The sequence below is a fragment of the Asterias rubens genome, chromosome 7 (assembly GCF_902459465.1).
Source record: "Asterias rubens chromosome 7, eAstRub1.3, whole genome shotgun sequence".
NCBI lineage: Eukaryota > Metazoa > Echinodermata > Asteroidea > Forcipulatida > Asteriidae > Asterias > Asterias rubens.
Window position 1 is genome coordinate 11,381,284 of NC_047068.1, and position 22,698 is coordinate 11,403,981.

The 22,698-nt window shown below is 38.6% G+C and overlaps 1 protein-coding gene across 5 annotated transcripts in view; it reads left to right on the plus strand.

Annotated features, from left to right (window-relative positions):
* Positions 1 to 22,698, plus strand: part of LOC117292272 (eukaryotic elongation factor 2 kinase-like) — a 30,936-nt gene that overhangs the window by 5,782 nt on the left and 2,456 nt on the right. For 2 of the 5 annotated variants that reach the window (XM_033774264.1, XM_033774265.1), the window contains exons 2-13: positions 1,400 to 1,923; positions 3,310 to 3,347; positions 4,370 to 4,544; positions 10,604 to 10,753; positions 12,827 to 12,887; positions 13,739 to 13,938; positions 14,247 to 14,567; positions 15,407 to 15,427; positions 19,431 to 19,553; positions 20,250 to 20,438; positions 20,880 to 21,007; positions 22,294 to 22,472. In XM_033774264.1, the coding sequence (XP_033630155.1) occupies positions 1,585 to 1,923; positions 3,310 to 3,347; positions 4,370 to 4,544; positions 10,604 to 10,753; positions 12,827 to 12,887; positions 13,739 to 13,938; positions 14,247 to 14,567; positions 15,407 to 15,427; positions 19,431 to 19,553; positions 20,250 to 20,438; positions 20,880 to 21,007; positions 22,294 to 22,472 (1,924 nt within the window). In that variant the 5' untranslated portion in view covers positions 1,400 to 1,584. The remainder of the gene's footprint in view (positions 1 to 1,399; positions 1,924 to 3,309; positions 3,348 to 4,369; positions 4,545 to 10,603; positions 10,754 to 12,826; positions 12,888 to 13,738; positions 13,939 to 14,246; positions 14,568 to 15,406; positions 15,428 to 19,430; positions 19,554 to 20,249; positions 20,439 to 20,879; positions 21,008 to 22,293; positions 22,473 to 22,698) is intronic. The other 3 variants (XM_033774267.1, XM_033774268.1, XM_033774269.1) reach the window with 3 other exon arrangements.

The following is a 22,698-nucleotide window of genomic DNA, read 5'->3' on the forward strand; positions in this document are numbered from 1 at the left end:
TTATTTTACTCTTAAAAAATGTAATCGGATAATGGCAACTTTGTTTGTTGGGTGCTTCTAGCCAGTGATCCATGGATGTTTCAGTCTGTAGGATTGACAAGTTTGGCAATATATATTCATCTTTATGACTTGTTTATAGGCCTTTTCACATTACAAAAAATCTCTGTGTTGGACACGGATACGATCCGGATAATGTTTACTGACCTTTTCACACTACACTTTTCATTCAACACGCTGCCGGATATGGCGCATTATCCGTGTCGAAACCAACCCTGCCCGAGAGGTGGGTTGATAAATCTCTATCCGTGTCGAAGATTCCAACAAGGATGGAAAGCCGTAGTGTGAACACCTCCGGGTTAATTTTCGATCCGTGTTGAGTGTGCGTGACGCCATCCACGCACACTACATAGATAGTATTAGGCACACTACAGTTGTCCAGCGCGTACAAAAGGCGCTGCGTGGATAAAAAGGAGCCGCGTCCTGCTTCGATCCGTGTAAGATTTTGCAGGACGGTGAAACGGTCCCACAATATCCGGATTGAAAGTTACACGTGTAACCAAAAAGCTGATTTCCTGCAGAGCTAGTGTGAAAGCGAAGCTGTTTGTATCCGTGTTGAAATTTTACCGAACCAACACAGACCCTATCCGGATAAGGATAGGGGCACAACCTTTTTTCCTCTGGAAAGGGGCACTATTGTGGAAAGTGTAAATTTGTGTGAATATAAAAAAACTGCAAAGGGAACCACAGCAAAAGCACACAGGGCACCACAGCAATTGCTGTGGGTGCTGTGGGTTAATTCAAGGCCAGTATCTAAAGACATTTGCCCATTGTCTCTTCCTTAAAATTGTACCCTGCTTGAATCACTGGTTCCGCTCCCAACACAGCCCGTCACTGCTCTGAAACCAAATTGAAAGCTTCCTTAAAGGCAGTGGACACTATTGGTAATTACTCAAAATAATTATTAGCATAAAACCTTTCTTAGTAACAAGTAATGGGGAGAGGTTGATAGTATAAAACATTGTTAGAAACGGCTCCCTCTGAAGTAATGTAGTTTTTAAGAAAGAAGTAGTCTTCCGCAAATTTGATTTTGAGACCTCAGATTACAAATTTGAGGTCTCGAAATCAAGCATCTGAAAGCACACAACTTCCTGTGACAAGGGTGTTTTTCATTATCTTTCATTATTATCTTGGAACTACGACGATCGATTGATCTCAAATTTTCACAGGTTTGTTATTTTATGCATATGTTGAGATACACTGTGAAGGCTAGTCTTTTACAATTACCAATAGTGTCCAGTGTCTTTAACTGTTCATTGATCAAATTTTCTGATAGAAAACATGATTAAGAAAACACTGATAACATGTTAATAAAATGAACTGTTTTACTTTGTCATTTCAGGTGATTAAGACCAGTCAACGACTTCAAGTTCACAGGGTTCATTCAGTACACTAGCGAGGGTACGCTGTCAGGTTTAAAACCTGACCTTACCTAGACCTTACAGTAAACACTGAGCAATGATCAACACGTCCTTTGCATCTATGAATGTCTATGTGCTCGTATGTATATAAACAAACCTTTCCAGCATGTCTGAGATCATTGCACCAATCCTCAACCTTAACCTCAACGAGGAGGTACACAACTCAGAAGATGACGAAGAAATGCATCTGGTCTCGTTGGTGGATGATTACCTTCTGGGTGGGGAGTTGCAACCTCCCTCTAAGCAGGAGGAGTTGAAGACGAAGAGAACGCCCCCGCTGAGGAAGAAGTGGAAGCATGCCATCAAGAAGGCGCAATCTGTGGAAGATCCCTGGCTGGAGTTCCATCTTGAGAACTACCTGACTGAGACCGCAGTTCGTCATCGGTACAGCGCTGGTACAAACAAGTGGGTGATTGATAACGTCAAAGTCAAGATGGCAAAAGAGGTGAGAGAATGTCAACTTTTTAAACTCTTGTGGGTTAGGCCTATGTGAAGTACTTAGTTTTCTGGCTACACGTACATGTAGTCACCTGTTCATGGTTGTTGTCTTTTCATATAGCCTTCAGAGAAATAATAATAATAATAATTGTGGCTTCTAATAGCGCACATGTCCGTCACTCAGTGACGCTCCTGGCGCTGTAACATACAGTATTTCCTGCAAGATGTGGGACTATGTTTGAATTATGAGACCTAATTCTGATAGCACCATGCTAGGGTCAAAACGTCAGGCCATTATTATTTTTTGCTTGTGTGCAGTAGTAACATTTTCTATTTTTAACCAATGACTGGGCCACTCCCAATTAACTCTAAGTATTAATTATGAGAGAATGTGTTTGTACTGCTGTCTGTATGCGTTTGCTGGCTGACGAAATGTTGTAATTTTTTTCCAGACAAAATTAATTTTCCTATTATTTTGGTTTCAGTGCCTGAATCTTCCCTAAACCTCAATATGCCACAAATCCAAAGTTCTGTCTGACTTCCATTGATACTTTACTCTGCAAAGTGAAAAAAACAAATCCATGGACTATGTATAAAATCGTAACAAACATGTGGGGGTTGAGTTACCATTTACTTGAGTGGGGGATATGAGCAGGTGTTATGGACACTTGGAGAATATGGGAACAAGTTGGAGATGATAATTTTCTGAAAGCATTTTATTGCAATAATTTTTACTGCACTACATTAGATCTCTCTATGCACAAGCTAGCTTGTCAGGCCGATAGGCCTACGCGCTAATTGGGGTGGGGTGGGGAGAAGGGCTTCAGACCAACTTCACAAAAATCATAGTATCATTTAGATAAAGTGCCCCAGATTGCAGAGTAGGGCTTTTCAAATTCAAGATAAACACTGAAGAGAAAAAAAACGGTTGTCGGACCTTGTTTTGATTGATTGGCTTTGAAAGGCTAAAATGCAAACGTTTTTGAGTTTAGAAATAGAATGCCCCAGTTTTTGAAAATCCTGGGGTGAGACTGGGTTGTGGTTCAGCGCCCAATTTGATAAGCTGTTACAAAAAGCAAAAAACACTGCTTGATAATTTTATTTGCTAGCAAACATGGAGTGGGGCACGAGTCACAACAATGTCAACTTATTGTAATGTTGTTTCTGTTAAGCAATACTTTTTTGTGCTTAGCAAGTTTTTGTGCTGACAGCCTTTATGAAATTGGGCCCAGGACCATTTACTAGAGTGAAATTTCCTATGTTTAATAAATAATTGTTCTTGTAAGTTTTCAGTTCGTAACTGATGCATTTATTTTAGCAATGTGGATCACTGGACAGAAAATGTAGTATTGCAATTTTTGTGACTGTTGGTGCTTCAATTTTTTTGTTTCAGTCCTTTGCTCGTGGAGCCATGCGAGAATGTTTCCGTTTGTAAGTATTCTGACTTAATAATAATAGCAAAAATAATGGCCATTTATAATGCGCCATGTCTGTCTAAAAGACACTTCTGGCACAAGAGAGATGCAGAAGCAAGTGGGCCTATACAACGAGTTACAAAGATCTAAACACAAAAATAAGTTTTCAAATGAGTTTTGAAGCTGGGTACTTATTTTACTGTACATGTAGGTTGTTATTTTTATCATTTGACTTTTTTAAAGGGAACATTTTATATGTTTGTTTTTGCCCATTCTGGCAATAATTGTATGTGTTGTTTATTTTCTAAAAAGCGAGGCAGATGGGGGAAATATTTGAGGGAGTTGTGTCTTTGATGATACAGGCATGGAATTTTGCACACAGTACAGTCAGAGTATGTCATGAGAGAAATATTGATCCATTACATATTGTTTAAGGCTTTATGACCACCATGGGCGTTTGAAAGCACCCATTGTCATAAATAACAAATTTGGCAGGGATTACAAGCTCTGAGCTTCAGAAAAGTTATGACAAACTAGTAAAAAAAATATGCCTGGAATGCCCTCTTCACCAAGAAAGAAAAGGTGCGAAAGGCAGTTCAGAATTGGACATGGTTGCAAGTCTGATGAAGTTAAGGAGTGAAACATAACTAAAATACTTAACGTCTACATTTCTTTGGATTGGCAGTCAATGAAAATGCAAAAATTTGATACATTTTGCAAGCCTGGAATGACATGAAGGCCAGGGAGGTCATGCCTCTCTGTTGCCATTGTCTTGCCATTGGTCATGGACCCCGTTCCAAAGATTTTCCAATGGAAGCGCTCAATTTGAAAATAAATAAAGATTTTCCTTTTTGAGATATGGTGGACACTATAGGAGTGCACTGTTTGGTTCTGGTGTCTACAGAAAATTTTACCCAAACCTAATAGTGCCATGAACTGTGTCCACCATACCCCAAAATGGCTTTGAGATGGCCTTGCTCTCTCAAAGATAAAATTCCAGGCTTGATTTTGACTTTGTTTATGTCTCTCTTTTTGCAGGAAGAAGATGTCTCACTACGGCAAACATCGCACTGACTGGAAACATGCTCCTAACTTCGTTGTCAAGTCTTACATGGAGACGGTGGATCGTGAGATCTATTTCCAAGATGTCCGCCTGCAGATGGATGCCAAGATATGGGGAGAGGAATTCAGCAGACACAATCCTCCCAAAAAGGTATGTAAAGAACTTCAAACTGTATTTTGCGCATTAAATGCTTTTAAGTCTCAATCTTTTTCCTGAACTTTTTTGTTATATGTCCTTCTTCTATGCACACAACAAATAAAGGAATTTTCATGCTTTTTTTTAAAGGCACTGGACATTGTTGGTAATTACTCAAAGCGTTAACTTATTTTTTAAACTTACATGTACTTGGTAACGGGCAACGGGGAGCTGTTGATAGTATAAAACATTGTGAGGACTGACTCCCTCTGAAGTAATGTAGTTTCTGAGAAAGAGGCATCTTCTCACTAAAATATTTGAATCTAAGAAAGACTTCAGGTCGGAAGCCTTTTCAAGGCATCTGAAAGCACACAAATTTGTGCAACAAGGGTGTTTTTTCTTGAATTATTTTCTTGCAACTTCGATGACCAATTGAGCACAAATTTTCACAGATTTGTTAATATTAGGCCTGTGCGAATTATTTGGATATCCGGTTAATGGCGAATAGGTTTTCCTATCCGTAACCGCGAATGCCTATTTATAAACCGGATAGTTCTGTAATAACAACCAAGTAACCGGATATTCTTTTAATATCCGAATATCCGCGGACGTCGGGCGACAACTGATATGAATGTTTTGTCTGAATCCTTATGAAACTTCTATTAAGACAGCATAAAACAGCATAAATTAAGTTTTTAACTATGCTCACCTCCGTGAAGAGATAAAACAATGACATTTCTGACGTAATTTGTTCAAAGATTACAAAAGTTTTCCTTCACGTAGAGTTAATCTCGATCAACAGAAAAAGCAAATCGCCATCTTTAAATAAGATCCGGTTATTTTTATGAATGAACCGAGTGACACTGTCTAAAACTAATATCAATCCGCCCATACGATTTCATTCACAAACGAACAGCGCCCTCTAGCGGCAAAAAAACCTATAATTTCGGATAGTTGGCCAGCGGTATCCGAACATCAAAATTTCACTATTCGCCCAGCACTAGTTAATATTGTGCATATGTTGGAATACACTAAGTGGGAATACCGGTTTTTAATTTTTACTAAATGTGCCTTTAGGTTTTACCAGAAACTGCAAAAAATTTTCCACATCTGTGCCTCAGCAGCTGGACTATTTGGATTTAGCCAAAACCCAGGAGAGAAATCATCCTGTAACATGTGCAATGATGTTTGGTTCAGTTGTCGGCCCTGAAGACAAACAGGAAACACAAGGGCACCACTTTGCATCCGTCACATGAGCTGTTTTTCCAATACATGTAGTTGTAACTTGTTGAAAAGTAACTGAAACCACCTAAAACTGTTTCAACATTTGAATGAACATGACTTGAACTGAAAATCATTTTTGAGTTTATTTATTTGATGTTAATTTTTTATTTTTAACCACCCTCAAATATCCATCAAAAACGAACGGAAAAACAATTATCTTATCGAAATAAATTATTTTCAATATATAAGCCAAATGTCCATTCACATGTTGAAGCCCAAATGGGTGGTTTTGTGTAGTTCAAAGTTACAGCCGTTCAAATCTGCTAGCATGACAGTTGATGTGGTGTACACTTTAATGTGTTTCCTGTCTAATGTAGGCCAAAACAAACCATTGTGTTTCAAAACTTACTTCCTTTACTAAACTTGAAGGCACTGGACACGTTTGGTAGTTGTCAAAGACCAGTATTCTCACTGGTGATCCCATCATGCATAAAATAGCAAATTTGTGAAAATTTTGACTTGACTGGTCATCAGTTGCAAGAAAATATTGAAAGAGAACCTTTGTTGCACAAACAATTATTTGCTTTCAGATGCCTGAAGCCTTTCAATATTTGAGTCAGAAATTACATGTACATTGTACACTCTTTCTCAAAAACTACACTACATGTACTTTAGAGGGAGCCGTTTCTCACAATGCTTTATACTATCGACAGCTCTCCATTGCTTGTTACCAAGTAAATTTTTATGCTAAAAATTATTCTGAGTAATTATCAATAGTGTCCGGTGCCTTTAACTTAATAACATCAAGCGCAGGTCAGATTTATTTACCTGTCATATCAACACTCAAAAGAACGAAGAGATATATATGCTGTGAATTGGAACTTAGGTCATTTGGAAAGTCTGTAAATACCCTGGCTTTTCTGATTAATGATTTGATTGAAAAGTGTCAGTGCATAAAATTAAAATCTACTACATAATGCAATTTAACTTATTTTTGTAAAAACAAATTGGAAAACAAAGTGTGTATAATGTATTTTTAAAAATTGAAAACAGTTACATATAATAGAATAACAATTATTACAATTTTAAAAAAATCAATAAAATAATATTAAAATAAAATACTACTACAATGTACATGATCTTTTTGATACCTGAGATCATTTCACAAAATGTTAATCCTAAAAAAGTATGCACAATGCTATTTTCAATTAGGGAATAACAGTGCGAGTACCCGGTCTTCACTGCGTGGTAATGACCGGGTTGGTGGCTGGCGCTGTTAACGGACCGAGCTGGAGGCGAGGTCCGTTAACAGCGCCAGCCACCAACCAAGGTCATTACCACACAGTGAAGACCGGGTACTCGCACTGTTATTTCCATTAATAAATACCTTTTTTAGCGAATTAAACGGCTACAATTGTCCAAATTTTTTTACTTTCTCTCGGCGGTACTTCCAGACATGTTCAGGGGCCATATTTGAGCCTTTGATGGCTCCCATCTCTTTCGTGCGTTAATCACATTACTGATCTCTGAGACCAGTGACTCTTTGAAATAATGATCTGTTCAGCGCCTTCACTGGGGTCAAAGGAGGCAAATGATTGGACGATAGCTGTTCCTTGTGCATTAAAACACGCGCATGAGCTCGGCGTCAGTTTATACGCTCGCACATATTACACGCTTGCACTCAAAATTGATACATTTTCAGCGCGCGTACGCGTAAGTGCGCGAAGTTGCAATGAAACTAACAGGGATATTAACTAAGTGTGCGATACAGTGCAACGCGCAAGGTTTACACAATGTATGCTGATTTAGTGGCCACTTATTCGCTATTTTCCAAAGCCGGTCTTTATACCGCCGTTAACACTTCCACACGTGACCGGTTTTGACCAATCACAGACTTGAAACCGTCCAAGGTATTTATAAATACTACATAACAACAACCTTGTAGCATTGATCAGGTTTTACATGTATGTTTTTCGTTTGTTTTGTTGTCACTGTTGTGGTTGTTATTGTTGTTCCTGCTGTTGCTTTTGCTATTGTTGATGTTATTGTTGTTGTTGTTACTGTTAGTGTTATTGTTGTTTTCTATTGTCAAAATCCATTTATGTACACAAACATTCTACAGTATATTTTACATTTGTTTACTCATTTATTAAGATCCTACCTAATTAGCAAACTATTTATTTCTTCTCAACCTTCTTGCATCGAGCTTCTGTTTACGGTTCATTTTTCAAAATGAAAAATCCCTTTTACTTGAATGGGTATATTTTTTTACTCATCCTATTCCTGCATGTTTTTTATTAGCAGCGCATTGTGAAACACAATTTTGTACTGATGTATGAAACAATTTTTTTTATTTTATCCTTATACAAAATTCCCCTCCATTCTACAGATATGTTTGTTTACTCATTAATTTAGATCCTACGTATGTACCTAACAGACAATCTATTGTCAAAAAAAAAATTCTACAATAAGGTCAGTGAAAGCGGGAAATCGGCTTATGGACACCTGGGCTCAATTCCGTAAAGCCTGTAAGCACAAAAACTTGCTAAGCACAAAAGCGTTTTGCTCAACATATTAAAAGGTAACCATGCAGCTAAAATTACATTAAGTTTACATTTATGTGCCTGGTATCCCACTCAAATTTTGCCCATGAAAGACATTTGTCAAGCAGTATTTGCTGCTTTTAAATGCAGCTTTATGAAATTGGGCCCAGGTCAGTGTTTCCCAGGTACACTGCTGATTATAATCCAGGGATGGATGCACACTTGCTTGCATATGGCATTTACAGGTGGAGATGCAACCTCCCTTGTGTTCAATTAAACTGTCATGTCCCATTGTTGGATGCATCACTTTGTATGGACCCATGTTGTACACAGCCAGCTCCTTGACACACTACTACAATGTATATAAGGATCCAATTCAATGAGGTTTTAATTTTAATATAGGACCTAACGAGTGGGTGGGAAGTGAGTATTATGTTTCTGTTTATAAATCAGTAAAATAATTTGAAGCCCGCATCATTTACGGCCAACTTCCAACTTAAATAGACTTTAAGTGCATTCTGAAATAATGTCACACATATTAGTTTTGAGTTTTGGCCGTTATTCATTTTGATTTATGTGGCAGTTGGATCTCATTTTCTCAGGTAAATTATGAATTTGCTTAAATCATTAGATAATGCAATCTGAATCATGTGTAACACAGCCCTTTAAAGATTTTTTTAAATTTTTTATTTACTAAATGCATTTTATTTTTTTTACCAGCATATGTATAGATTTTGTTTTTCTTACATCAATGCTGTTTTTTTTCCTTACAGTACATTTTAGTTATTGTTTATACACTGTGTTTTTTTATGTAGTCAAACAAAAATTTCAGACATTGATTATACATGTATTATTAATATGATAATCAATGTCTGAAATTGTATGTATAAACACCATGTTGTTATAGCATTTAGTTATTTGGGTGGGGGGGTCTCAAAGCACTTGTTAATTTACACGGTACTGGGGCTATTTTGTGTTTGATGCGATCCATTTGTTATTGTAACACCCAAGCAGATCCTTGCCAATTGATTGTCCGTCACGTGTTGGCAAATAAAAGTACTATTGCACGGTGAGTATAAAACATCACTGCGTGCGCGCCTTTGGTAAATGCAGCAGTGTTAACTTAAATTTGTATCCTCCAATCAAAATGAAAAAAAGATCTACTTGGATGTTATATAAAACAATTAATGAATGTTTTTCATTCGTGCAATAGTGAGAATATTTTAATTCGTTGAAAGATGGAATGTTCCATTCAACTCGGCTCAGCCTCGTTGAATAGAACATTCCATCTTTCAACTCATGAACATATTCGCACCATTGCATCCATAAACATTCATTATTTGTATACTATAGCACCTTGTAAGGCTTTTATACAGAGTGATGCAACACAAACAACCAACCATGCCCGAACCAGAGGGGGGTCAAACCCTTCTCTTAACGATAATTGTGCTGCAGTTCATTTACGAAACATGTGCTTAACATCCCATCAGAAGGACAATGCATTTATGATCAAGTGTCTTGCTCAAGGACACAAGTGCCATGACTGAACCATCGATCAGACCCATCGTCGTAAAAATGGCGGATCTCAATTCATCTTTCTGGATTGAGTGTTAAAATAGCGCTTTTCACACCGTAGGGGCATCTCAAAGCACTTTCAACATTTTTACCCCTGGTCACTGGGACATTTAATTCATTCCTTAAACCATCTCAGCTCCCTGGGGAGTGTACAGCCTGTGCAAGTTGAGCTGCTAAGCAAAATAAATCACAAGAACCATCTTTGCCCTCACAGGTACCCATTTACCCATTTACCCCTGGGTGGAGAGAAGTAATTATAGTTACAAGTGTCTTGCTCAACAGGGACGCAAGTGTCGTGACTGGGAACCGAACCCACGCTCTGCTGAGCAGAAAAACCAGAGCCCAATTTCAAAGCGCTGCTTCGCGGCCTCTTTTGTGCTTACTGTGCGATTTCCATTTCATAGCTCTGCTAACCATAAGCACTCAAAAAGGCATGCTAACCTTCTGGTGCTTACTGCACGAAAAAAAATGACGCACAATATGGCCGCCCAATTTTTCTGCTAACCTGTGAAATACACTTGCACCTTTGCAAATTTTTCTGCTACAGTAAGCACCAAAATTGGCTTACCGTTAAGCAGCGCTATGAAATTGGGCCCAGATCTTGAGTTCAGAGCTCTTATCCGCTTGGCCATGACACGGACCGGAAACCTTATCCAGAACTTGAGTCGGTGCACTAGACGCTCAGCCGGACACTCATTATAAAGTCGTCTTTTTCTGTTTGTTCTCTCTCAGGTTGATATAGTCCAGATGTGTGTATTGGAGTTTAAGGATCGCCCGGGGGCTCCTGTCTTCCATCTTGAGAACTTCATTGAAGGACATTATATCAAATACAACTCCAACTCTGGCTATGTGAGTGACGAGAAAACCAGACTGACACCACAGGTGAGTAAAAAAACAAACATCATGACGTTTCTAAAACGACAAGGTGATCTACAAGCAATTTTTCACCCTGGATGAATCACCTATTACATGAGGCAACTCAAAGAAGATAATTATAAAATAATAATAATACAAATATCCACCCTGCTGAGTGTTCAAGGCGCAGAAAGGCAAAAACTATTGGATTCAAATGACAAGATTAGAAAATTCCATGTCAAAACGCATCTGATGACAAAATACCTTCTCAGTTCGGAATTCATGAATCAATTAGCTGGAACTCCCTACTCGACTCCAAAAATAATGACTTGAGAAACACTGGTCCGACCATCAATTTCAATATATATATAGCCCATATCACCAATGTTGCAGTTTTCCAGTCAAGAGGGCCTAATAAGCATGTAAGCTTTTAAGTCCAGGCACATCCAGGTAATTTCCTTCCTCCATGATCATCCTTCAATCCAGGCCAAAATGCTTGGGCCTCCTGACAGTAAACATACCTTCCCCTGTCCTTCCACTAAATGGTATTAGATTTGTTTGTTAGGATTCTTTTCCCAGTTTAAGGCTTTCGATTCACAGTGGTTAGGTCTATAATACTTTGATTCAAACCTGGTCATTTTAGAATGAGTTTGTCTTGTCATTTGATCCAGTACATGTGTAAAGGTCTCATAATTCAAACGTTGTCCCACATCTTGCAGGAAATACTGTATGTAACAGCGCCAGGAGCGTCACTGAGTGACGGACATGGGCGCTATAAAAGAAGCCACTATTATTATTATTGTTATTAGTTGTTCTTGTCTTTCTGCTAACATGGTAACTGTTTTATGTCATCATTAATAATACCTAAGTCACAATTAAAGCGGAGGGCGGACAGCGTGTGCGATATCTAGGCATCGACCGGCTTGTAAAGGTCGACGAAAGACCTTGACTTTCACTACTAATTGGTGCACAGATTTTTTCTGTAGTGGTTTTAAGCATTACTCTGCTCCCATACAAGACTCAGAAAACTCGTAGCATACTGAGCTTACATCAATTTTGGGGAGGAAAACCAAAATAATTAGTATGTTATTTCTACGTACCGTTGCTTTGAACCAATGCATTTGTAACTTGGCAATTTTGCATTTCATCTGCACACAATACATGAGAAAATTGAATTAGCTGATTGCAAACTGCTTACCAGCTAAAAGGACCTATTGCATAAAAAATGCAAAAAATAGTTAATGACAAGCAGCCGATTTCACGAAACTTTACGCAACTGCGTAAGTCCACTTGCGCAACGTTATGGCGTAAGTTGCGCCATAAACAGTGCGCAAGTGGACTTACGCAGTTGCGTAAAGTTTCGTGAAATCGGCTGCTGGAACCTACATGTAGGAGAGTCTTTCTTGAAGGCTAAAAACACAAAAAACATGGACATAAATATGTGTAACAGAAGCAGTGAAGTGGAAATGAATAGAGAGAGCCTCAGAAAGCACACGTAATAAGCCAGGGTTCAAATAATGAATAAGGAGACAGGCAGACAGGGGGTCCAGGGAAGTGGTTGGTTTGTTTTTTGTTGCCATTTAGCCTTCAATGCTAACTCTGCTAGTGTCAAAACATCAGGCCAATAAATAATTCTGTGTGCACAATACTTCAATATATGATTATTTAGTTCTTGTTTATGTTTTTTTTAATCTGGGCAAACTTGTATAAGCCTTTTTGAGGTATGGCGGATGTGATACGCGCATCATACGCGGCAACTGATGCCACGCTCACCAGGTTAAGTGTAAATGCCGCATAGCCTAACAAAATGCGCACGTCACCGAATAACACACGTTCTATTTCTATGGTCAATACGCACAAATTTACCCAAACCTTGTAGTGTCGTAGCATTGTGTCCGCCATATCTCAAAAAGGCTTATCATGTTTACTCGCAATGAAGTGCACCTAGACTTACAGGTTAGCAGTGTAGGCAGTCGCTGTAATCATGACTACCACATTTAACTGGCTGCAAATGCAAAGTCCAATGTTATCGGACAAGCCAGATGCTATGTTGATTGGTGTGTACATGTGGTTAATGTCTAACTTGATTTACCATTACAGGCTTTCAGTCACTTCACTTTTGAGAGGTCTGGGCATAAGTTGATCGTTGTTGACATTCAAGGTGAGTGTACCGACCTACATCTTGCTATATCAAATTCAAAACAACAACAAAAACAAAAACTCCACCTTCGGCCCGAGCAAGCCCTGGTGCCAAGACACATTAGATACCCTGGGATCTAGATTCCAAAGGTTATATTGAATTCCAAATTGAAAGCTGACATTTATGATGTCTATCATGTACGTTGTAAAGTAAAGGGAAAATATACCTTTGAACCGTTCGATTGTTTTAACCCTTAATGTATACAATAAAACTAACCTGTGAAAATATCATTTGAAAGAGTGGTAGCGGTTTTGAGATTTTAGTGAAAATCTGGAGCGAATAATCTCCGCGATGGAGGAATAATCCATAATTACAATACACAATCTGAGAAATGTGTCATGCAGAAGCATTTCTGAGATTGGAACATTGTTGAATCCCTCTTTCTAAAACCACATTCCTTTGAGCGGAATTCTCTCTCAAAGTGTCAAATACTGGTGTTTCTGATCAGCAGAGTGTGGGTTTGTATCCCCAGTCAAGACAATTGTGGCCATAAGGAGGTTATCATAAAGGGAGTCAAGTTGTCCTACGGGTATAGTTCACCTTGGAGGACACTGGTTCAAATCAAAACTTAGACTGATCCTAATGCATGTTGTCCCTGCCAGTACTCTGGTCCCTATCTTCAACTATATGTTAAGGAGCTTAGAGGCTGGCCTGCGGTAGGCGCTTTACAAAACGTACTATTATTGTTATTCCTGTATTTACATTTTGCGTAGAATACAGACCCATATTATTGCATATTACCAAAAAGATGAAATATTTACAGTAGAAGTAAACATTCCTTAATAACAATCCTCGTGATTTGTTTTCTCCAGGTGTTGGAGACTTGTACACAGATCCGCAGATCCACACAGCTACTGGCACAGAGTACAATGAAGGCAATCTCGGGACTCGTGGCATGGCACTGTTCTTTTCTTCACACGCCTGTAATGAGATCTGCCATGGGCTCAGTCTCACTCCGTTTGACCTTCATCCCAGTGAGATAGCTGATCATGAGAGTCTGGTTATCAGACAGGTAAGTTGATAGACTTGTGGACAAGTCGATTATGGCGTAATGGTTCTCTCATGCAAAGCTGCTGGCTGCAGACTACTTTCCATTAAATGAGACTGCACAGAAAAATCCTGCATAACAGAAACTGGTTCCAGCCAAAATTCCATAAAGTTTACATCATTACTACCGGTGCCACACTCGTTTTTTGCTTAGCTAAGAAATTTGCCACCAAGATTGGGGCCACCTCCATTGAGCTTTGTGTGAAAAGTGTAAATTATTGATATGATCCCTATACTGGTGTTAAAGTGACTTGACGTGTCTCTATCTTCTAGCGGAGATCTTCTACACACGTGCGAGGAACCGAGAACAACGTCTTACGTCCTCGTCACCGCCCATCCATCTCTCCCTTGGACGTGACCAAGTATGTCATCTTGGAGAGGTCAATCTCTGAGTGTTCTGCCGAGTCCTTATCACCAGATATTACTCCTTCGGTGTCTTACGAGATCGCATCGTCTCCTGAAGATGTCAGCATGTCACCTAAGGATAATATGTTTCTGAGAGATCACTTCTTTCCGTCGCGTCGTCGTCGCTACGACTCTGAAGGGGATTCATCGAGGATTCGGAGTGAGTCGGATAGCGATACTATGACCAGGGTAAGTCAGGAATCTTCATTGTATATTGGCCCAAACCCTGCCCTAATGTAAGAATCCCATAAACCTCTGTGCCCATACACCATAAACTTGAGTTTATCCAAAACTATGTACCCATTTACCACAAACTCTGTACCCATTTACTATAAACCCTGTACCCATTTACCATAACCCCTGTACCCATTTACCATAAACCCTGTACCTATTAACCATAAATCCCGTATCCATCTACCACAAACCCTCTACCCATTTACCATAACCTATACTTGCCCATTTAACATTACCTATATCTACCCATTACCATAAACTATGTACCCATTTACCAGAAACCCTGTACCCACCTACTATAAACCCTGTATCCAGTTACCGTAAAACCCTACATGTATGCTATACCATGAACCCTGCACCCATATTTACCTTACCCTGTACCCCATCTAACAAGTCTTGTACTCATTTACCATAGACCCTGTACCCATTGTACCCATTTACCAGTTTACCATAAACCCTGCACCCATATTTACCTTACCCTGTACCCCATCTAACAAGTCTTGTACTCATTTACCACAAACCCTGTACCCATTGTACCCATTGTACCCATTTACCAGTTTACCAGAAAACCTGTACCCATTTACCAAACCCTGTACCCATTTGCCACCATAAGTCTTGTGCCCATTAACCTCATACCCATGATCAGTAAACTGTTTTAGAAACAAATATGCCCCAAATCCTTTGCTCTGAGAATTTGTTTATACTATCTGAATTCAAGCGACAAATCTTGATACCTAAGATTCAAGGTCTTAAAGTAATCACTTTTTAATGTTGTCTTTCATTTGGGTCATTAGGAGACAGGGTCTTCAACCAAAGTAAGTTACACATGGTGCTATCTACTTAATACTTGTCACCAATTTCTGACATCCTGATGTTCTGTTACTTGTTCTTTTTTATAACTATTCTAAAGTCATTTAGGGGACGCTTTTTTTGCATCGGGGTTTTGCTGTTGTTACAAAATGTTATTTTGGTTGGTTTTGGGGGAATTAATCAATATAACCATTAAACTAATAGGTTGAACTTGCTTGGTTACTAATCCTCAAAAAAATCTTGAGCTTTGCTAAAAGGTGCCCTTACAAAGTGTATGGGGTATTCCCATGTACGTGCTACATGTACAGGTAGCCCTATATAGGACTCTTTCTCTGTACATAGATACAGAGTCCTAACTACTAAGGCCCATTTCTGGGGCGGAAAATTTTCAAAGCTTCATACATGTAACTCAAATCTTACCTGCAACAAGCCACTAATTTGAACAGATTCACATTCCATGGCGGCATACATTTTTCTGCGTTGGGTTTTGGTCGTCATATACTCTTCACAAATCCGTCATTTTTGTGAAATAATGCAGCTCCCAATGTTAACAAAATTCCTGTTTTGATCGTTTTCTCACAGTTTTGTCTGCTGCCTTGCGTACGCGTATACATTCGCGTGCAAGACGCAAGATGCAAGACGCATGAATTCTGGCTCACCGTATCTTGACTGCACAGCGTTTAACACGCAAACGCAACGCAAGATTTGCGCGTCGTGCGTCTTGCGTACACACAGCAGACTGTGAGAGTACGAACAAAAATTTGAATTTCTTAACGTTGGGAGCTGCATTATTTCATGAAAATTACGGATTTGTGAAGAATATATGACGATCGAAACCCACCGCAGAAAAATATATGCTGCCATGGAATGTGAATCTGTTGAAATTGGTGCTTTCTTGCAGGTAAGATTTACGTTATGAAGCTTTGAAAATTTTCCGCCCCAGAAATGGACCCTGATATCCAGGCAACACTAGTACAATACGTAAGGCCGCCAGGGCTACATGTACAGGCTACCATCAGGCTAGGCCATTGGGGGCAAATGCAAAAATTGATTGGTTAAGATTGTTGTTCTGCTTGTATTTTGATACATGGACATGTTTCAACGATTTTTGAATAAATAGAATAATTGCGAGTAGACTAGATACTTTTATCAAAGTTGTAGAGTTTTAGATGTACATGTACACCTGTTTTCACACTAGTTCTAAATAGAAACAAAAATAGTTCTCACAAAGTGCTCTCCCACCCAAATTACCTGTGCTGCAAATGTATGTCTCCAAAAAGTGGGAACAGCTCCACGTACCAACAAGCCAACTGGCAGAGACATCTTTTGTTCTTTCCTTTGTCCTTGTAGTAAGAACCTCCCATAGACTCATTGAGCACCCCGGTCTTAAGAATTCCCCTATGGAGACTAAGCTTGGGCGATATCACGATATTATCGAATATCGCGATATTAATTTGGACACTATTTCGATATCGGATGGATTTGGTTTTAATCGAAATATCGATATATCGCGATATAACGCGATATATCGTGATATATCAATTAAATATCGTGATGTATTTGCTAGCTGAGACATCTTGCACCCCTTAGGTTTGGAGTAAAACCAGAAGAATAGGTCATTAGAACACCTCTCTTATGCTAGGACTGTCTGTTCTACAACTTTCACTTGGAGTTTTAAGACTGATGATGTCAAATTTCATTATTGTCGGCGATATATCGTGAATAAAATAAATCGATATCGCCCAAGCTTAATGGAGACCTTTTGTGTTCTCTTTTCTGTTTTGTTTTGGGTCTCCATAAGGTAGTGAACATGAAATCACACCTGGGGTCAATTTCACAAAGAGTAAGGGGATATAAAAAATGTATAGCAAGTCCTAAGTCAGGATGACTAACTTGTCCTAACTCCAGATAAGACTTATGTCTAAACTCTTTGTGAAATTGACCCCTGCTCTGTGTTACATACCCTCGATTAAATATCTTGATGTATTTGCTAGCTGAGACATCTTGCACCCCATAGGTTTGGAGTAAAACCAGAAGAATAGGTCATTAGAACACCTCTCTTATGCTAGGACTGTCTCTTCTACAACTTTCACTTGGAGTTTTATTACTGATGATGTCAAATTTCATTAATCGCGATTATATCGAATATGATTTTCAAATGTTGACTTGAGTGTGGTTATACAAAATTCTATTAATTATCAAAATGCTAACCACAAACACAAGCTAGCGAGGTTTCCTCGTACCGCATACAGTGTATCGCTATATGCGGCTGGGCGGTACAGTGGCTAAATGGTTAAACTAATTATGTGACGTCGCTCTATTGATGAAAGTGTCGATATTCGATTATATCGAATATGATTTTCAAATGTTGACTTGAGTGTGGTTATACAAAATTCTATTAATTATCAAAATGCTAACCCATAACACAAATAAGATAATCTCTTACTGATAATAATGAAATAAAACAAACTTACCGGTTATGAAGACTCTGGTCGTGTAAAATAAATTCTGGTCCAGTAAAACAGTAACACATTTTGGGCTACAAACCTTTTACAGTTAGTTTTCTAGAATTTTACGCCAAATTGCAGCCCTGTGTAGGTGGAAGGGAGACTTTCATTGATGTAGAGTCCAAAGTATTTTTGTTTTCATTGGTTTTAATATTGTATTTCTATTGTCATGATTGTTAAGGAATTTTGATTTGGATTTGTTGATGTTAGCCACATACATAGAAACTTTCTCTACAAGTGGACATCTCTTTACTTTGTTTATTTACCACATCTTATGCACGTTTAGAATATTCATGTGTACATATTGTATTAAATGTGCAGTCACAACCACACATCACCTTTAAGTTTCTATCCCCTTGTCAGCTTCATAAGCAATTATTTTATCTTAGTTCCTTTAAGATATGCGTACTCCTCAACAACAGCACAAGGGGAATTGCAGATTTGGCTTAATAATGAAAAGATTGTGAAAAATGCATTCATATTGAAAACAAACTGTGTGCCGTGTATTACTGTAATAATTGATAGTCATAGATTGGTGGTTAATGTTACATGTAAATATTATGACAAATATTACTGTTTGGCTGTTATAGTGCCACTATCTTTCTTGATAAGTTTACCTAAAATCAGCATTATTTCAACAAAAACTAATCTATGACCCTACGCTTACTTTACCTCTCCTGAAAAAAACAAAATAGGAAATCAAAGATTTTCAAATGTGACTAAATAATGAAATGATTGTAACAATGGCATGCATATTTGAAAAGATGTGCGGTGTGTAAATAACTGATATTTATAAGTTTGATGTTAAATTCTCATAATTAGAATTTGATCAAAGATTGGCAATTGCATTCTGCCTGCAATATGATGTCATGTGGTGAATGCATCTACACAGTACACAGTCAACCCTCCTACTGTCTAACCATCCAATACCATCCACTGATACTAGCTTAATAAGTTGACAGTTTGCATCAGACCTATGCAGTTGAATGGTTTCCAATGGTTTGTCAATTTACCAGAGAGTAAGTGGGTTGAAAACTTGAAAAAAAAAGCTCCGCTGAAATTCTTTGCATTGACCGCCATCGTTGATGCAACATGCACGATGTGAAGAGCTCTCATTGCCCGAGAGTCATGCACAGTGCAAACTCGCGTGCATGTTTCCAATGTGTTACAATCAAAGATGGTGATCAATGACATCATGTGCAATCCATCTATAGCTTCAATACATTTTCATCATCTGTAGAGGCCGAATCAATGGTTTATCAAGCATGTTGTACTTGTGGAAATTCCTGTCACAAAGTATACTAAACTTTTCCAGGACGAACGTAGGGTAAAAAAAAAAATACGCCACTCGGATGAGCACACCGGGGTCGACCTGGGGAAGCTAATCAAACGCACCCTATGGTTTATCAAGAATGTTGCACTTGATTGAAATTCCTGTCACAAAGTATCAGCGAATGATAGTTTTGTTTTGTTTTTCTTGCGACGCTTTCTTTGTCTTTAGGAAGAGGAACGGCAGGCCATGATGAGAAATAAGACGCACAAGGCATCCTCAGTGAATATTGAAGTAGCTATGAGGGAGAGATTGGACATGAAAAGAAAGATGGGAGGATCGGTACTGGGACAGGTAATATCTTATTTATTAGCTTCAAGCAATCTTGTAAGCGTTGCGAAAAGGCACTGGACACGTTTAGTTTTCAAACTCCAGTATTTTCACTTGGCGTTACCCAACATATGCATAAAATAACAAATCTTTGAAAATTTGGGCCCAACTGGTCATCAAAGTTGCAAGAGAATAAAGGAAAGATCAAAACACTCTTGTTGCACAACTTTGTGTGCTTTCAGGTGGCTTCAAAGGCTTCAGCTGAAGTCTTTTATTTTTTGAGTGAGATTTTACTTCTTTCTCAAAAACTACATTACTTCAGAGGGAGCCGTTTCTCACAATGTTTTATAATATCAACAGCTCTCCATTGCTCTTTACCAAATAACATTTTTGCTAACAACAAGTTTGAGTAATTACCAATCGTGTCCAGTGCCTTTATAAACGCAAAGTCTGTGGTTTTTTTTTACCGTTTGATTGTTTGACATATAAAAAGTTCATTTCAAAATAGGTTGTCTTTTTCAAGATATAAAAAATCACAAAAAATTGGAAGCAAGCAAGTGTATGTTTTTTTCTTAAGTTCTTCTAGAGCTGCACCTTTGAATGATTTACAGGAAAGTGCGTTTTATAAACGCCATTTTACTATTATAATTGTTATTTTCTAAAGAAAGTATTAATTATGACCAAATGAAATTAATAAAATGCATATTTTTTTTCCCCAAGGTGCATTTGGATCTTGCCAAGTACCACGATATCGGCCGCTTCGTTGAAAACCCTGATGATCATAACACGAGGGCAGCCTTTTATCATCTGGAGCAGGCGTCTCATTGCGGAACCATGGAGGCCATCTTGGCACTGGCTAAGATTTATCTCAACTTGCCTCATGCAGTTCTTGAGAATGTCACCATGGATGTAAGTAGGCAAGCAAATAGATGCCCATCAACAACGTTAAGCAAATTGGTGACACCGTTAGATCTCTCTTATTTTTAGTATCGGTGGCTCTTAAAGTCACTGGACACGTTTGGTAATTGTCAAAGACCAGTTTTCTCACTTTGTTTATCCCAACATATGCATAAAATAACAAACCTGTGAAAGTTTGCAAGATAACAATGTAAGAAAGAACACCATTAATGCACAGATTTTTGTGTTTTCAGAGGCCTAAAAGGGCTTAACAAGCCTGAAGTATTTTACTTAAAAGGGCTTAACAAGCCTTAAGTATTTTACTTAAAAGGGCTTAACAAGCCTGAAGTATTTTAATTCACTGCAAAAACAGCCCTGTGACATCACTGTTCACTTTGCATTGGCAGGAATTATGAACCAGGCTTAACACATACACTGTTTCTAATTTGAAAGCAGGAAAATGAAGAGAATGTTAACGACGGATTGGATTTAATGGAGCAGGCAGCTGAGGCTGGTGATAGAGCAGCTATGATTTACTTGGCCAATGCTTTTCAGACAGGATTGAACCTTGGAACTAACAGGTAACTTCAGCAACTCTTTGAAACCCTTTCATGCACCATTTATTTTTGTGATAAATTGATCATGCACACATTGCATGTAAATGTTTGTTAAATTTTGGCAACACCAAGCAGGTTACATAGCACCAAAAGAGTCCCCTTTCCCATTCTGAAAACTGTGTGGTCGTGCGATCTTTATTCTTCATTGTACAACTATATTTCTGAAGTGATTAAGTCACCTGTCAGCGCTAGAAAGAAAAGAATCATAGTTTGATTTATACAGATAAAAATAGTCAGAATCATAAAGAAATGAATAAGTTTTTAGTGTTTCCTTCCTCAGAAAACAGCAACAAACTGTCACAGTATTCTTATACAAACATAAAATCCATACACATTTCCGGACATGACAGACGGTACCAACTGCATCTCTGGTCACATCATTCACGAACGGACACAACCCTCAATTATCTGAGAAACCGATTTATACATCAATCTTTTCTCAGATTCAAACAGATAGGCCACGACCCGCCAGGCAACGTGCGAACAGTTAGTTACAAACCATTCACTTAACATGCAATGTGACTCCCGAAACTGCAGTCTATAGCAGAGGGTAGCTGCATGTGATGTCGGTGCAAGTGGTCACTATGACTGAGTTTGATTTTTCAAAAATGGTTCATACAAAAACCATATTGTTTTTCGACGAGTTTCCTATATGTAGCTTGCTGTAGTCTTCTTAGGCCCTAGACTTAAGTAGATTTTGGAAGTGTCATGACCGAGCGCTTTAAAGCACCGAATTCAAACTCTGGTGTTTCTGATCAGCAGAGTGTGGATTCAAATCCCCAGCCGTGACACTTGTGTCCTTTAAGCAAGACACTTAACCATTGCTTTGTCCTTCGGATGGGACGTAAAGCCGTTGGGCCCATGTGTTGTGTAACGCATGTAAAAGAACCCAGTGCACTTATCGAAAAAGAGAAGGGGTAGCCCCGGTGTTTTCCGGGCTGTGGCTGCTGTAATCATGGTAATTGGGTCTCAGAATTCATAACTTTAATAACCAATCTTTGTGTGTAATGTATATATAATACTTAGTGCCTTGAGTACCTTGTTTGGTAGATATGTGCCCTATATGAGACTTTGCTGATATTATTGTTATTATTAGATGATGCTTGTTTTTAAAAATAAGGAATTGTACAGCCCGAAGCATTTACCTTTGTCATGTTTGTTATGGTCAATGTAATTGTGCCTTATCAACCTAACAATGATTTTATTATTAACTGTCCTAATTATTCCGATCATGTGATTTGTACTTGCAGGGAGATAATGTGGACTGAGGCTATACATTGGAGTCAGTCGGCTATTTCAATGTCCAATGAGGATGAAGACGGAGAATTTGACTGCCTGAATGAGGATCCCAACTACATGCTGTTGGTCAAACAAGCTGATATGTATAGGACGGGGGGACATGGATTGGACAAGAACTCCCAGAAAGCGGGTGAGTACCTCACCTGTTCATTGTTTTTCTTGCTTGTGAATTTTGGCTTCCCTTACACAGCGAGCACAAAAATTCGCTGTTTGCACAGTAAACCCGGTTCATACTTCCTGCGAATGCGAATGTATGAACCGAATCTTGACGTCTCAAATTCGCAACAAATAATTCGCAGCAGTTCAACTCTGCCCAACTCACTTGCGAAAATCACGTCAAATTTCGCTTCAGATGA